The 16,126-nt window shown below is 48.0% G+C and overlaps 1 protein-coding gene across 2 annotated transcripts in view; it reads right to left on the reverse strand.

Moving 5' to 3' along the window:
* Positions 1-16,098, reverse strand: part of NKAIN4 (sodium/potassium transporting ATPase interacting 4) — a 63,443-nt gene extending 47,345 nt beyond the window's left edge. Inside the window, exon 1 of one of the 2 annotated variants that reach the window (XM_080403984.1) lies at positions 5,507-16,098. In XM_080403984.1, the coding sequence (XP_080260110.1) occupies positions 5,507-6,067 (561 nt within the window). In that variant the 5' untranslated portion in view covers positions 6,068-16,098. The remainder of the gene's footprint in view (positions 1-5,506) is intronic. The other variant, XM_080403983.1, reaches the window with a different exon arrangement.
* Between the last annotated feature and the right edge of the window lie 28 nt (positions 16,099-16,126).

Below are 16,126 nucleotides of genomic sequence, written 5' to 3' on the forward strand. Positions count from 1 at the left end.
AAGTGCTCGAAAAGCAATGGGCTATTCCAGGGCTTTCCTGGAGGAAAAGCGATCACAATCTGGCCTTTGTTATCCAGTTTGTTCTCCAAGAGTTCCTACTTGAGGGCCCCTGGAGCAGATTCTTGGAAGAGCTCCATCTTGCACCCCAGCCAAAACGATCCTAGTTTCCGTATATTATTAGCACACAATGGAGCAACGTCAGCTCCCTTAACCCCACACCGGCTGGGGGGAGAGGTTCCCCATCAGGGGAGAAACGGCTCCTCTTCTTCCATGGCCCTCGTGCTCAGAGAGAGGAAAAGAGGGAAGGCAAAGAAGCAGAGAGTGGCCAGGAGAAATCAGAGTGGTCAGGCAAAAATACTGCATCAGCTGAAATAAAACCCCGGTTCTCCAAGAAGAGTTGACTTCAATATCACCCTGCCCTCAGCTACTTTTTTGGCTTGGCTCTTGCCTGATTCTATTCCTGGTCGGAATGGGTTTGGTTAGAGGACACAAAGAAACGTGGTTCCTATGAGTCATTTGCAATCTCCGCCACAGCGATGGGAAACGTGGCTGTGGGCTGCCGGGCAAGGCGCAATCTGCAACGGGCACGTCTGACACATACCCCAAGCTCCTCTTCCCTTGTGCTGCTCTTGGGCTTAGACCACTGTGCTAGAGCAGTACTGACTCCAGCTGCTCAGGGGAAAAAAAAAAAAAAATCTCATGCAAAAATTCAACTTTTTGTAAGAAAACCTCTACAACTCCAAAATTAAAAATGTTTGCCAGCACAGCAAACATTTGCCAGCACATTTTTGATTTTTCTCCAAAATATTCTGGCCAAAACTCGGGAGAAAAACTCAGAATTGTCTATGGAAAGCAGATACTTCTTATGAAAATATTCATTTAGTCAGATCCCCAGGTTTCTACTGAAAGTCAGCTTCAGTGGAAAATGCTGACGAGCTCTATTATTGGCACAGCTTTAATTTTCCTTTGTCTGGAACAGACATGAAGACAGCATCTGTCAAACGTAGTCTTTAGACTTATGTTATTATTTAGCCTGGAGTATTGTTCAAGGACTTCAGGAAAGGTTCAAGCCATGGTGGTGCTAGGTGCTGTGCATATACACGAAAGATAGTCTCTTCCCTCAAGGGGTTATAATTTAAGCACAAACCATGGAGAAAATAAACAGCTAGGGAGAGCACAAGGTAATTTTGGAGGGGTCCTGAGCAGCGTGATGAGCAAAGGGACACTGCGCTTTCCCTTGCACCTGCTCTTGCCTCGAACGCTTTGTGCTGAGCCGTACCACAGCTGTGCGAGCTCAAAGCTCCCTCAGGAGATGCATCAAACTGCCCCGGCTCCGGAGGCAGCTGCAGAGGAGGGGGGAGACACGTCCTGCTCTCCCCACCCTGCCTCCAGTTCAGAATGTCTCTGGGATGGAGAGGAGAAAGCCAAGCAAGTTGTCTCTAGAGCCCCCAGACGCCACAATCCTGCTTGCTCCTTCCCTTAGCTGGGAAGATGCTCTACCACCCTCCCTCCTGCAGCCCACGCGTGCCGATCCGATTGAGTCCATCTATTTTAACTCATGCTTTTCTTTGTCCAGATCCTGCCTTGCAGTGCAGTCCCACCTGCCTGTCTGCCACACTCCCCTTCTGCCCTCCCCCCTTGCATCCTCTCCATCGTTTTACGCCTTGATCAAACTGACACAGCTGCTTTAGCTGCAAGAGAGTAGCTAGAGAAGGATCTGTGCTGGTTTCAAATATTTTCCAGAACTGGTCACCCCCTTCTGTAAGAGATTAAAAAGGCATCGCTGAGAAGGGAGTGAGGGAGAAAGAAAGCATGAGAAAATAAATAAATAAAGGTATATAGTTACTTTTGGTTAGTCTCAATATGCAGTCTTGTCCCAGGGCGCCTTGTTCTGTGCTCATTTGAAGTATTAGTCACTTTTTCCATTAGAAGCTCTTATTCTAGGGGGATTTATAATGTATCTGTAAAATTGTCTCCAGGCTTTGCTTGGCATCTGAGCTCTCAATCCACGGAGATTGTAAAGAATCAACAATAAACAAAGAATGTAAAGAAACTACAGTTCTTTGATTTATTGGGACAGGGCACCGGGAGGGAGGGAATTTTTCCATGCTCGGTGGAAATAAATTCACATAGTGCCTTCCGTACACAATCACTTACGGCTCCAGAAAATACACCGTTTGGGTGCAAACTCACGCTGGCAGAGATGGAAGAAGCAAATCAATGATGTTTTAGTAACTCCGTGCCTGAGAGCCAGCCCTTATTTGTGGTTTCTCACCATGACCCACCCAGCTCGCAGTCCTGCTGGGCGCGACAGTCTCTGTCATACCACTTGGGTTCAGAAATCCTGCCCTTGACAAGCCTTTTTCAACCCTGATTTCTACAAGGGACATTTCTCAGCCCTCTGCAGAGGCTCTCTTACACAGTCCTGATTTTTTTGTGGGGAGGCCTATGACTCATTTAAGTTTTGCTCGTGTTTCTTAATATGCAGCTGCCCAAAGGCTGGGAGGGATGAGCAAGGGCTAGCAACCTGCTGCAGGTAACACCAGCACCTCAACAGCAGAGGTGTTCAGGCAAAGCGAGAACTGGGAGGTGGCAACATCCTTGGGATGCACAAACTCGGGGCTACAAACACCCCATCACCTTGCTGACGGTCCTTCCCTCTGCCGTGGCTGAGGATAAGCTCATCTGCAGGGTAGCCCTGACCTGGGCCAACTTTCACCCAAACTTCAGCTGAAGATGGGGGTGGATTGGGAAGAAGGGAAGGATTAGGGACAGCAATATGCCCTGGGATTGAGAGGGAGAGCCAGAACCTTCTTGCAGCCTCCCTGCAGCACCAATCGGCAAAGCAAGAGCCTAAGGTGGATGTTTCAAGGAAACAATAACCTAAAATTGGAACATGTCAAATTATTTATTCAAACTACAGCCTTCCCTCCCCCCTTGATTAGCAAACCTCTAGGGAGTCAGCCCTGATTTTCTTCAGACAGATGCGTACGGCTCTCCTCCCCTATCTGCGCCACGAGTGCTCGGTCCGTGGGGGGCTGAGGATCTAGTTGGTATTCGCATTGTGTAGCCGTTTCTTGAATTCACACGTTGTTCTGCTCTCTGACTGGATCACAAACTCTTTCTTTGGGAGCATACACTGCAGTGATGAATATGTTCGCTTTCTGCCTTTTTTTTTCCTAGGGAAACATTTAGGCTGCAGTGTGCAAACACTTCCCCACATGCTCACTCAACTACTTGCACCTAATAGTAAAACAACCTCTATGAAGCATCACAAGTAAAATTCCTAATTTGATTTTGGGGCTATGTGTGTGGTGTTTGTGTTTTTATTCATCATTTATAAAATGCCCCAGTGAAGCCTGGAGGAACAGAGATGAGAACATGTAAAGAAACATAGGGGTGTACTGCAAAACTGAGGTGGGAAACCCCAGCACTGAAACCCTCTCCCCATTTAAGTCAGAAGTAAAACCTCCCCAGACCAGGAGGAGAGGAGCCAGGATTTCACCCCTGGGACTTTGGTAGTGGGAGAGACAGAGTTTGACAACACACAGGGACTGTGAAGGGTTCCAAGTATCAGATGAAGCCAATCAGAGACATGAGAGGAACAAAGGAAGTTCATGTCATTATAATTTATTGATGATCTTGGCCTGATTGCTTCAGTGTTTTGTCTTAACAGAACCCACCCTGAGCAGCAGTAAGTCCCACAGGTCAGTTGGCCCTACTGATGTGGAAGCGATGTGACGACTCACAGACAAAGTTTGCTTTAAAAAAATCTGAAAGCACCAGGCTGGATCTCACCCTCACCCAAGCACTTGCTGGGAACCAGCCAGGATCTCCTGACCTCACTCTCATCAGAGCACAGCTCCAGGAATTCCCTCACCATAGCTCACATTTTTCCAGCTCTACCAATTCACCCAGCAAGTGCCATGGGAAATCGCTATGGCCAAGGCATCCAAACTTGCTTAAGAATGAGCCGAACTGATTCTTTTCTTCAAGGAGGAGGGTCTTAAGGAAAATAAAATGCTGGGGGTTCTTTGTCCCTGTATCTTGGATACAAGAAAACTCCCACGCTTGTCAGAAATAAGAACAGCACCAGCAGCTCATGGCTTTTTGTCTTTTTTTTTTTCCAGTGTGTGTGAGTGTGTGCTTTAAAGCAGGATGACATAGTGATGGGTTTAAGAGACAGTGAGTGCCGAGATGCCAATTTCTAATGTAATACAGGGTACAGCTTCTTTCTTCTGTGATCACGGGTGAAAAATCAAAAGAAATAATCCAGGAGACTAAATACACTCCCCAGTCATTCAACTCGCTCATAAATATGCCTAGCAAGATGCTTTGTGCAAGAAAACCCCACCACTTCTCTGTATTTTGTTTAACTAGGAAGCAAACCTTCCATCTGCATCTTCCGATGGTGCTAGTCAGAGTTAGCAGGGTGGCACTCCCTCCCTCTTCCCCTCCAATTTTAGGCAGACGGTTTACATTTAAAAAACTAGCAGGTTCCCATTTTTTCCCTCCCACCTCCAGCAAAGTGCCCGCTCACCGTCCCTTGGCAGAAAATACTCTGCTGTCACAGTGAGCAACTCCAAAACAAAGAGTTTTTAACCAGACTCACCCCCTGGCACAAGCTCACTATTCACCAGAACTTAGCAGGAAGCCTGCCCTTTCCTGCGTGCTGCTTCTGCTCCAAAATCAAGCAAATTTGGAAGAGGTAAATGAAATTAAATACATCGATGCTGTCATTTCCTTTTTAAGGCTGGAGGAGCCCTGGAGCCCATTTAATGACAAGAAGGGGACCCTTCAGATCCAGGCTGGATGCACTGACACTCGGGGAACAACCAGACCTTTGTTTATCACGCACGCAGATGTCATGAGGACGAGGACCCCGTGCCCACCAGGGACCACGCTCTCTGCACACGGGGAAGTTTATTCCTAATTAACTATACGTATATTTATAAGCACATTCTATCTAAGCGCTTCATCCCGAGGTGGTCTGATTTAATTCCTTCCCAGCCGGTGTGGCCCCCTCCCGTGCAGGCGGGCAGGGTGGGATATGGGGGAGCCCGTCCTGGCCGCTGGGTGCGGGAGAGGCTGAGGGCACCGGTGGGTGCCAGCACCTATGGAGCTGGGGTCGGGTCGGGATGGGTTGCAGCATCGCCACCGAGCCTGCCTGGACTCCTTTCACGGAGAAGTAAGGTTTATTTTTTCTTTAGTTGTATTTTATAAGCACAAACTTACGAATTGAGAACTTTTTTTTCTTCTTTTTTTCTTCCCCCCAAGCGCGTCTCCGAGTTTCAGGCACCACCGAATCCCCCCGCGCAGCTAAGCCCCGGCGGAGGCTGCCTGACATGCCCCCCCGCGCTCCGGGACGAAGTTGCGGAGGGGGGGGCGCCCTCCCCGGCCCGGGGCAGCGGGCACCCAGCGGGGGGTGCTTTTGTTCCCGGTGCCCGTCCCGGCGAGCCGAAACCCCGCTCCCCGCCGACCCCGCTCCCGGAGCGCCTCCACTTACCAGCTGCAAAGTGCAGAGGAAGATGAGGGTGCAGCGCCCGGTGCAGCATCCCATGGTCCCCGAGCGGCCGCGGCCGGGGCAGCCCCGCCGCCCCGGGGCTCTCGGCGCCCGGCCCGCAGCGCGGCGGCCGGCAGGGAGCTGGGGCGGCGGCGGCTGCCGGAGCCCCTCCGGGAGCGGCGCAGGAGGCAAGTGGGGGCCACGGCTTAAAAGGGCAACGCTCCGGCGGCGGCTGCCGGCCCGGCTGCTGGGAGGGCTGGCAGGGCTGGCGGGGCGGGGGCAGGCCGCCGGGATGCGCCCCCAGCCCCCGCAGGCGGGGTGGGATGCTCCGGCCCCCGGGCTGAGCCCTCCCCCGGGAGGCTGAGCCAGGCAGCGCGGCGGGGCAGCGCCTCTCCCCGCGGCGAGCGCTGCCGGGTGTCTTGCGCGGCTGGGACAGGCTTTTCTGTCCCCGGGCGGTGCTGGCTGTGCCCGCGGGTGCCGGACGGGCAGGGGTGTCTGTCGGACACACAGCCTGGAGTGCACTCCAGGCGGCGGGGAGCAGGGGCTCCTCTGCCCCTTCCGCATATGCCCGTCACCTTCCTCCCCGTGCAGGTGCTGGCATGCTCGCTCTAAAAATCAAAGCTTAGAATAAACCTAAAATACAGCGGTTCTTCCCATAAAAATTGTCAGAGCAAGTGCACGTGGCAGACAAACTCAGAAAGGGGGATAAGACAAGGAATTCTTTAAGCACACACATTTGTGGGTATTTTAAAGTATACACCCAGGCTTGTGAATGAATCACAGCTGACTAGCGGCAGAGGGATGTAGGAGAGCATCTCTCTTCCAAGAAAGGCTTCTACCTGAGCACCATCTGTGAGCCACTCACCACACCCTGCATCTGTAGAAGAGCAATTGTGGATAGTAGAGCAAATCCACGAGCACACAACCACCTCCTTTACATGCCTGAGTCCTTCCCGTTCCCTTTCTCCAGAAGGAGAACCCAGGTCCTGAAGCGGTGGGGTCACATCAGCCTCCCCGCCGCATACATTTCTGCTCGGCCCGGGGAGCGGGTCACGCATCGCCCACTGTGATCCGGACAGACTTGCTACTAAGCTCAACACAACAGGATAAGAAGCTTTGGGAGAGACTCATCTGATGACGATGTTGACTGTTTGCAATCTCCAGTCACTCCAATGCCTGCACCACAGTTTGCTCTGTTACTCTCAGGCTGCTCGTTCGTACTCTGAAGCAAGTTAGGGTTTTGCTTCTGCCTCCAAAGCAGGGTGCGACCTCGTACCGTGGGTGACAAGATCCACTTTTCTGTTAAATAAGCCACGCTCCTTCTTACAGTGGTGTGAGAAGGAGATGGTAGCTGAAATGATAAAACCACTATCATTTTTCTCAAAGCAAGCATTGCCTGACTATACCCCAAGGAAGCAGGATTAGTCCTAAAGTGCTATGAATGTTAAAACCCTTACATTAACATTACTGTTATTCAAATCAGCCACAGGGAGAAACAGAACAAACAAGCAAACTCTGAATAACTGAAATGAGGAGACAGATTCTGAATTAGTAACAAATCCTACTGGTTTTAAATGGTCAAGTACATTGATTATCTGACCTGTGCACTGTGCACAACCAGGGCATCAATTAATGCAGTCACATACTATGAAACACATTTTATTACAGGTGAAAGGCATACACCCAGAGAAGAAACTGATTTATTTCACCCAGAAAACTGTGGACTGAAGAAGCTTTGGCAGTATTTTATTCCCAGGAAGGTAGGCTTTGGATGGTGGAGGCAAGAGGCACACAGACCAGTTCACTCTTTAATAACGGCAGATCAAAGGTTCCTTACAAACTGCACAGGGAGGCCTCACTCTGCACTGTTGGGTCAGGCAGCCTGACACCAGAATTACAACTGGAGCTCAAGTCTGCGGGAAGCAGGCTGGGGTTAGGCTGCTTTGTGTTCCGTGCTCTGGCAGCTGCTGGGAACAGTGGGGGAAAGGTGAGGTTGCAGCCGTGCGGGCTGGTACCTGGCCTTTGTGCCATTTCTTCAGGTTCCTTGTATCTCTTGTATTGCCTCCTGCTTCTAAAAATCTCCAGTTAGCATAGCTATTCTCCAACTCAGTTGTACTACAAAGAAGACGTCGTGTGAAACAGCAAAAGGTACTGCTGCTGAAATACTAAGTTTGACATAAACAGGAATTTTTCCACCTGCACTTTTATCTTGAGTAGAAAGGAACCATGTGTTGGCTGGAACTCCACGTGCCTCTGAAAGAAAACATACTGACCCTCCTTAGCTTATTAAGAAGAGTGAAACCACAGGGATAATGTAACCTGTATTTCAAAGGGAGACTTAAAACTCTCAGAGCCTGATGTTATAATCTTCATTCATATGATTTCTTATCTGCGTTGGTATAGCAGGTGGCCTGGACACAGAGGGGACCTGCCTTCAAGCATCCAAGTCCCTCACTGGTTTTAGCGGAGCTTCTCACGTGTTAAAAGTCGGACACTTGCTTCAGTGCTGTGGTCTCCAGCCTCTTTTGATTATGGACACCAGTGGAAGTGCACTGAGTTTGAATCTCAACAGGTTTGGGTTTTGGGTTACTCTTTGCAGGCCAGTTGAAGTGTCTCCTACAGACCTCCAGAAAATCATTTATTTGTGTGAAAATGAAATATTAATTTAGTTGAATTTGGACCCAAGTGAATAAAACACAGAGAACTTAGATCCTGCGTTTATTCAGTTAGCAGGTGGATGAACAAGGCACCACGGGGTGAGGCAGCCCAGAGGCTGTCAAAACACAGTGCCATCGCTGATGTGTGGCATACCACCAGTGATTCCCCAAGTGCCACTATACAGTGGCACTTGCCTTGGCACAGCCACAGCAGCCACCAGCATCTCCTAAAAATTGTGCAAAGTCCTGACCATGTGAATCCCTGCAAGAGTGCTGCAGGGCCACACACCCATCCCGAGAGTTTAACTCGTAAAACCAACTACAATCTTAAAAATTAGCAAAAAAGAAAAGAACTGCTCGGTATCCTGAATTTTTTACTTCCTGGAGTATAACCTCATCCTCAGCTTTTGACAGGCAAAATGTTGCTTCAAGAGTCCCGTCTGGATGTCAAGAAGGATTTCTCTTGATTAAGGGTTTCGAATGGGGTCCAAGGGATTCTCAGCAGGGATATTGATCTCTGATGTGTGTACACAGATCAAGGCAATTGCAGGCAGCTCCATCCCTCTCTCCACCAGAGAGCAATCAGGAGAAGACCAAGAAAAGAGAACGGGTCAAGCAGTCATTACTGCAGTCCTCTCGAAATGCTGTGCCACAGGTATGTTTAAACGATCCTAGTTGTTTCCTTTTTCCTCCTTTAATTCCTGGGGATGCCCCTCCACTTTAAGATCCTGACACACATGCTGGTCACATCCTGACTTCATGGAGGGAAGGAAATCCAGTTGGGAATCATCCTCAGGTTCATGTGATGCTCCAGAGACTGAACGTCCCTGTTCTCAGCCAGTGCTTCAATCAGGAACCTCTTCCCATCCCAGTGGGTTGTGCTGAGGGGGTTGCATGGATCCAGCTGCACTGCTAGGGGAGAGCAACCTGAGACAAGGGGACCTTGTTATTTTTGTACCGGGCTGATTACATCCAAATTACTTCAAGAAGTGACAGATTTACTTCAGAAGAAATAAAGAAATAAAGTTAGCAAGCTTGAAACAAAGCAGCAGTAGCTTACCAGAGCTTGTTATCTCTCATATCTGCAGCCTCCTCACTCTGACAGATCAAGATGAGCAATAGAGGCTAAAAGTATTAGCTGGGGACACGTTTCTTCACAGCCCAAACCCTGTAATTGTCACAGCCGCTGAAAGCTATGGATGGTCTTACATCCCACGATACATGTGGGGTGCATTAGTCTGCTCAGTTCATTTACATTCACTTCCTCTCCTTCTTAATAACCTCATCTGGCTCACAGTGCCTTTACAGACATCTGATCAAACGCAGTGGTGTCAGAGTACTCCAACCTCACCAACGCCACCTCCAAAAGGCAAAATGTGCCTATGCCAGTGCTTTATGGCCTCACGAGCTACTCAGCCAGCCCGCTCCCCTCCTTCAGGGCAGGCAGCAGCCTTCCCAAGGTGGCATGGCACACCATATTTCTCTATCACAAATGAGAAGCAAAACCTGCTGCCAGTTGTCTGACCGATGGCAGCTTTCCACTGCGCCAGCAGTATTTCGCAAGGGACACATTGAAAATGCTCAATTGGAAAGTCTTCACCTAAGAGATGGGTGAGCTGTGAAGCTTCCTGCTGCAGAACACTGCGGATGCTTAAAACGTATAAAGGTACAACTGGATTAGGAGAAATCATCTTCCTGGGTGGGAGGAGGAAAGGGCACTAGCCTCTGCCCTGTCTCCTCAGAAGAGTAACATTGGCTGCAGTGACAGGACCTAAGTGCTGGCGAGCAGAGGTTCTCGCTCTCTAATATTCCCATGTCTCTTACTGAAGACCTTTTACAGAGCAAAGGATTACAACTAGAAAGAGAGAGAGAGATATCATGAAAAAAGGGCAAGAGCTTTTGACCTTCTAATTTTAAACTTGTAATTTTTTAAACCTCCCATTATCCTGGGGTAATAACTAGAGAGTTGTTCCAGAGCTCAGCTGCTCTGGGACTGGAGCCAGCTGAAGCCAAGACTATCAAAGCAGAAGACCTGAGAGGTGGCAATAGCACAGACATGTCTTCCTTCTCTCCAGAGGGACCAGAGAGGCAGAGAAGCCCAAACTGAGCAGCACCATAGTGGTTCAACCTCAGCAGGCGATGCCCGAAGGAACCACGCTCTGCTCTTCCCTTCCTTTCACTGCCTCACAGAGAAAAACAGCCCCGTGAGAGCAAAGCACAATGTTTTAAAAATCATTCTCATCACTACACAAGAAAGGAAACAATCTCAATGACTTTTATGCTTTGAAATGGTTCCCCAGCAGCCCAGGGCAATCTGTAAAACTCATCAGGACTGGTGTGTGAAATCTGTCATTTTGTCTCTGATCCCTGTGAAGTCTTGGATGTTGGGGTGGGAAGGGGGGGGGGGCAGCTCCTAATCAGGCTTCTTTGCATTTCGACACCACCATCATCTACATTCTGTATTTGTAATTCCCTAATATTAACTTGCTCAGCTGCACAACAAGTTCATAAAAATCACTCTTTGATGAGCAAGTGGAGGATGGCAGAGGTGGAAGGCAGATTCACTAAGCTCATTGGTATGTCAGAATAATAGCAAGGTGAACAATTTGTCCACATCTAGCTGATACATCTACCTCGTTTGTACGATCAAGGGCTTGAACAAAGGAAACAAGACTAGTATTGTTCCTCCCCTGGATCAAACACATAGGCACCCATTTACCGCCACAGTGTGGAGTCAAGGTTCAAATTCACTTTTACAGCTTTACTAAGATGCCTTGACAATTCTGCCATAACATCCCACAGCAGCTTTTCAAATAACCTTTTTCTACGTCTCCGTGACTATAAAGGAAAAACATCGAGACAGAAACACCCTGCAAGCTGCCAGCATTTGTGTTAGTCTGATGGGGTGCCTTGTGCCACGGACCACCTCTCACCAGAGCCGCAGCACTGAAGAACCTCCTTTGTTCACTGCAATTCCCAGCCTGTCTTTTCTACAACCTGGAGACTGAGAACATGAAACAACTACTGAACTACTTCAGGAAGAGCTGCTCAAAATAGGGTCATAGCAGCTCTGGGGATGGCATGTCAGCGTTCCCAGGTAAACAACGCAGATGCTTTTATAGGTGCAGCCTTGGGTGGAGAGGGGGGAGTGCCCAAAGGGTTAATTCACGCAGGAAAAGCAAGCTGTCACAGCTGACACCCCAGCATCTCAGCCCATGCAATCCGAGTAGCTGGCATGATGGCAGCCACATTTCCAGCTGCAATTTCACTAGGCAGTGTGACCAAGAAGTAATTCAACGCAGCTGCCAAGGTCCCTGGGTATTGATACCAAGTGATTATTCAACGTTTCCATGCAACAGTTGCATTTCTCAAATGATATGACAAAAAAAGAGCCTAAAGGGTGAGAGCAGTCTCCAGCTTTGGGCAGTGGTTTAGGGTGCTCGTTCCGACAAGCTCCTTCCCCCTTTGCTTAGGAATCATTTTCTCCTCTCAAGATGATTAGGAACTTCCCCAAGCCAGTTTAACAAGTCTCATGTGATACGACAGAGAAGAAATCACTAACAAGTTTCTTTCAGAGTGTCTTTTGAAGGGCATCTACAGCAAGCGTGTGCACGAGCGTACGGTGTCAGGAGCTGGCATATGAGTCCTGCCCCGAGGTAGGTGTGAAACCTGCAGTCCAAAGCTATTCAAACACATGCATACACAAAACAGAGCTGCTGTTCAACCATGTTTTCAGTCTTTCCAATCCCAGCCAGTGAGAGCTAATATGTATTAAGAAGTCAGCAGTGTCAGGTGCCACCAGGCTGAAGGAGCATTTTTTACACACATTTACTTTAGAAAGACTTAATTGCCTTGGAAATAAGCCACTTGAACCAGCCTCCCAAAGTTCATTCTGAATATCCAGAGAGCAGGTACAGGCAGCTAGCAGCACTGCCAGGCTTTTTCATCCTGCCCGGACCATGCTAGATGGCCATTTCAATTGACAGTGATACAAACCGTGATGTGACACCCGCGTATGTGACATTAACACAAAATCAAAGCTGTGCCTAGTAATAGCTGCTTGCTAAACAAAAGCTTTTGCTTTCCTATTTGCAGTTTTAATATCAAGAGGTAAAGCTTCCTGCTGTCTCATTGAAAACTTTCCAAATTCTGTCTCATTCCTGAAATGAAAAATGAAAAATGAAAAAACAAGTGCACAGGGAGGCAGTCTGATGGGGGTCTCTAAATACAAGCACCTGCTTAAGCTCTTCTTCATGTCTAGCTATGAGGTGCAGAAACATCATGAAAGGATGTCTTAGCAACCTGATTGACAGTAGAAATGCATGCATTATGATGCACTCCCAGCTGCCCAGAGGAGCAGTGAGCTCAAATCAAAAGTGAATTTCCTGTAAATATGCAGTGGAAGGGTAAGAGCTGATTACTCTCCTGATCATGTCTGTGCTTTGAAGAGCTGGAGGTGAAATGCGGTGCCAGCGGTTGTGGCGTGCAATCCACAGCGCAGGCAGGACTCCTTGTTTTAGCTGTGGGACAGAACTCCTGCCTGTGCTCCAGCTTCTCTTCCCTGACCAGCAGTAGGGCTGTACTGGTAATTAAATGAAGTTACAGATTTTGCCAATGTCGAGTTAACCAAGGAAATGTATCCCAAAAGCCCTTATACATGGATTTCTCAGCTTTAAATGAAGGGCAAAGAAACGTTCCCTTGTACAATGGGAGGGAAGTGATTATTTTATTCAGTGCACGTGGCATTTCTATAACCTAATGGCAATATTCATTGTAGCTGGGGAAGGTTGCGATGCTGTGGCTGCTAAATGCAATGAACACCAATAGCCCTGAATGCTATAATTAATAAAAAATTGATCTTATTTATTCAGCATAATAAATAATAATCAAAACCAAACATTTAATAACAACTGATGTTTCATCCCATGGCAGAAAATATTTCACGCATTACTTTTGTAATATTTTTTTAATATGACATAATGTTAGTAGGAATGAGCTGCTGTCAAGATTTACAAAAATAAGACACCCCTCCAAAGTCACACTGAGTTCTCAAGCCCACTGAGCTGAAAATGAGACCAGGCCTTTGGTGGCTCAGGTGACAACCTGCTTACAGTTCACAGGGTGCTACTCAGAGCATGCAACACGCAGAAGTACCAAAAAACCCTCCAAGAAAAGGGTGTTATCACATTCCCATGAATTAACGAGACTACTCATGGAGCTAAAAGGGCTGAGTTCGGGGTTTTATTATTATTAACACATTTATAGTTACATAAGTCATATGTAATGGCAGCGCAGAACTTGAACGGTGACATTTATCATGCAAACAGGTCTATTCCTTGCTCCTCGCTCTTCAGATTTAGTAAATAAAATTTATCTAACTAGGGTATCTACGTTTCTTTTTGCTCCCCCTCAATTTCAGCATTGTGACATCCTGCACATTACTCTGATATAGTGGCTAATCTCAGGTGTGTTGGGAGGGAAAAGGCAATAAAAATCTACGGCTTCTCAGTCCACCACTGCTGCTAGTACCGAGTATTGTATTCAGCCCACATAGGTGTTAATAAACAAGTCGAAACAGGGGTTTGATGTTTTTCTTTTTTCTTTAATATTTGAAGCTCATGCTATCAGCTCTTTTAGAAAATAGTTTTTCAGGGTTTTTTTGTGCAATTTAAACTGAGTAATAACGATACTTCATTTATGTCAGGGACTGCAATATTTAATAGCCAAATCAAGTATTATTAATAGATCAGAAAGGGGATGGGAAGTCTGTAAGAGGAATAAGTGAAAATAAATGCTCTTCAGTTTAAATCCTGTTCCAGGGATTATTTTTTTTTAACCTAAGTTTCAAAGCCATCATTCAAAATCCTTGAATTACAAGCAAAATTGTACACCGGGCAGGTTATCTTCATAAGCTTTCACTTGCTATTAGTTTTCTTCACTGTAATTATGATGCACATTTATGAGATCTTTGCAGAATTGGGCTCTAGTTGTTTTCTGTGCTCTCAAATCAGACTACCCGTTAAAAGTTTGAGTATTATCCTTTTGTAGCCAAGTAAAATTATTTCTATCTGAAAAATCTCAACATGGAAAACAGCTCAAGGAGACTGTGCCTACCTTGTACTTTATTATGTTATCCTGTAATTTGTTCCTTATCACCACATTTCATATGTGCTTGACAGTGGGCATAACAATTATAACAATGGCAATTGTGCTAAAAGTATTTGTAATTTAGTTTCAAGCCAGACTCAGTTCATAACTAGAGAAAGGGAAGAAGCAGAGAGCACGATGCAGGATGCCTTTGTAAATGTTTCCTGTTGGCATTATCTATTATCTTAGAATAGATATTTGTCACACATTGCAGAGATGGGACGAGAGCTATGCACCCATCCCAAATTCCGGGAACAGTGCAAACTGGACTTGCCAGGGAATGGCGTGCATTTATTTGCTTGCTAAGAAGGCAAATGTCTGTGGCTTCCCTTCCTTCATTCCTACCGAAAAACAGATGGTCCCATCCTGCAGCCCTCACTCACATAGGTTAAGTCTTTACTGCTCACTGTAGCACATCACAGGTTAAAGATGACTCCCAGTTCAGGGCAAACTGCAACAGTATTGCTATAGTGCAATTACTACAAAGCACAAAACAGTGCTTCATTGGTGATAGTGCTTCTGATCCCAGGAAAACAAACCTGCCACTGCAAGAGTTCACTGCCCAGGCAAAATGTGAACATGCATATCTGGTGAATTAAGACCACGGGAGGCATGAAGCTCCCAGCCTTACACCACAACAGATGAAAAGCATTGCCCAACACTGCTCCTGAGGCTGTGAGCACAAGTATCGAGTGTGCACTGAACGTGCGGCCTTCCAGACCCGCTGCAGAGCCACCACCGACGCCAGTCACCCGACTATCTACAAATGATATGTGAAAAACTAAGATTAATATTCTCATTAGGCCCTACAATACAGCATTTCAGATTAATATTCTCATTAGACCCTATAATATAGCATCTATATAATGGGCACCTTGTTGCCCATTAGTTCATGTTTACCAGAAAATAATGGTGCTTATCAGAAGAGACCACTTTCTCCTCAACTGGAATTGCAAATTAAAGCAGAATTTGCTTTGTATTTTGCACCCCTCCCTTTGTCCTTCTAATTGCGCACATTTAAGGGCCCATTATCTTCTCCTCGAAGCAAGGAGGCTATGGATGCAGCTACCTTTAATAATAATGAAAAAGGCTCCTTCTAATCTCTCCTGTGCTGATAGTAACAGCCTACTTATTAAGTACGAAGGCCAGACCAGGAGTCGCACTGAAGTGAGCAGCACATTGTCTCTGAGGGGTTCATATGTAAACGTTAAAGCATTGTTCTGTGTCTACAGTTTATGACTAAAAAGGAAAAGAAAAAAAAAAAAAAAAGCGCTCTCCCGACACACGCCTCCAAGCACCACCGAGCAGCTCCCCCCCCCGCCCCGCCTTCGGTGGTCTCTGGGGAGCAGCGGGGGAACTGCCCTCCCCACGGGGCCAAGCGGCTCCGGAGGCTCACCCCGGCCCCTCACCCTGCCCTCCGGGCCTGGGCCCGACGCCTGTGCAGCCCCGAGCCCACGGGAGCCGCCGGGAAGCGCCGCCGCGGCTCGGTACAGCCCGATTCCCTCAGGGGCGGCCTCCCCTCAGAGCCGAGCCACCGAGCGGGTGCCCGTTCGGAACTAACGCCAGCGCCGCGTACGCCCAAGTTCGCTCTAAAGCTGCATCACGGTTTTGCTTGGCTGAAACAAATCAATGCATCCTCCGTTAGAAAATAAAAAAGTTGGATAATTCAATACCCCGCGCGCCGGCTCCCCGCGCCGGCCGGGCCGGGCCGCAGCGGGTTAAGGCGCGCACCCACAGTGCCTCGCGGCCCTGCAACGTCGGGCCGCGGCGGGGGCGGCGGCTGCGCCGTGAGGCGCCGGGCGGGACCGGGGCTGGCGGT

Source organism: Falco punctatus, assembly GCF_963210335.1.
Source record: "Falco punctatus genome assembly, chromosome: 10".
Classification (NCBI taxonomy): domain Eukaryota; kingdom Metazoa; phylum Chordata; class Aves; order Falconiformes; family Falconidae; genus Falco; species Falco punctatus.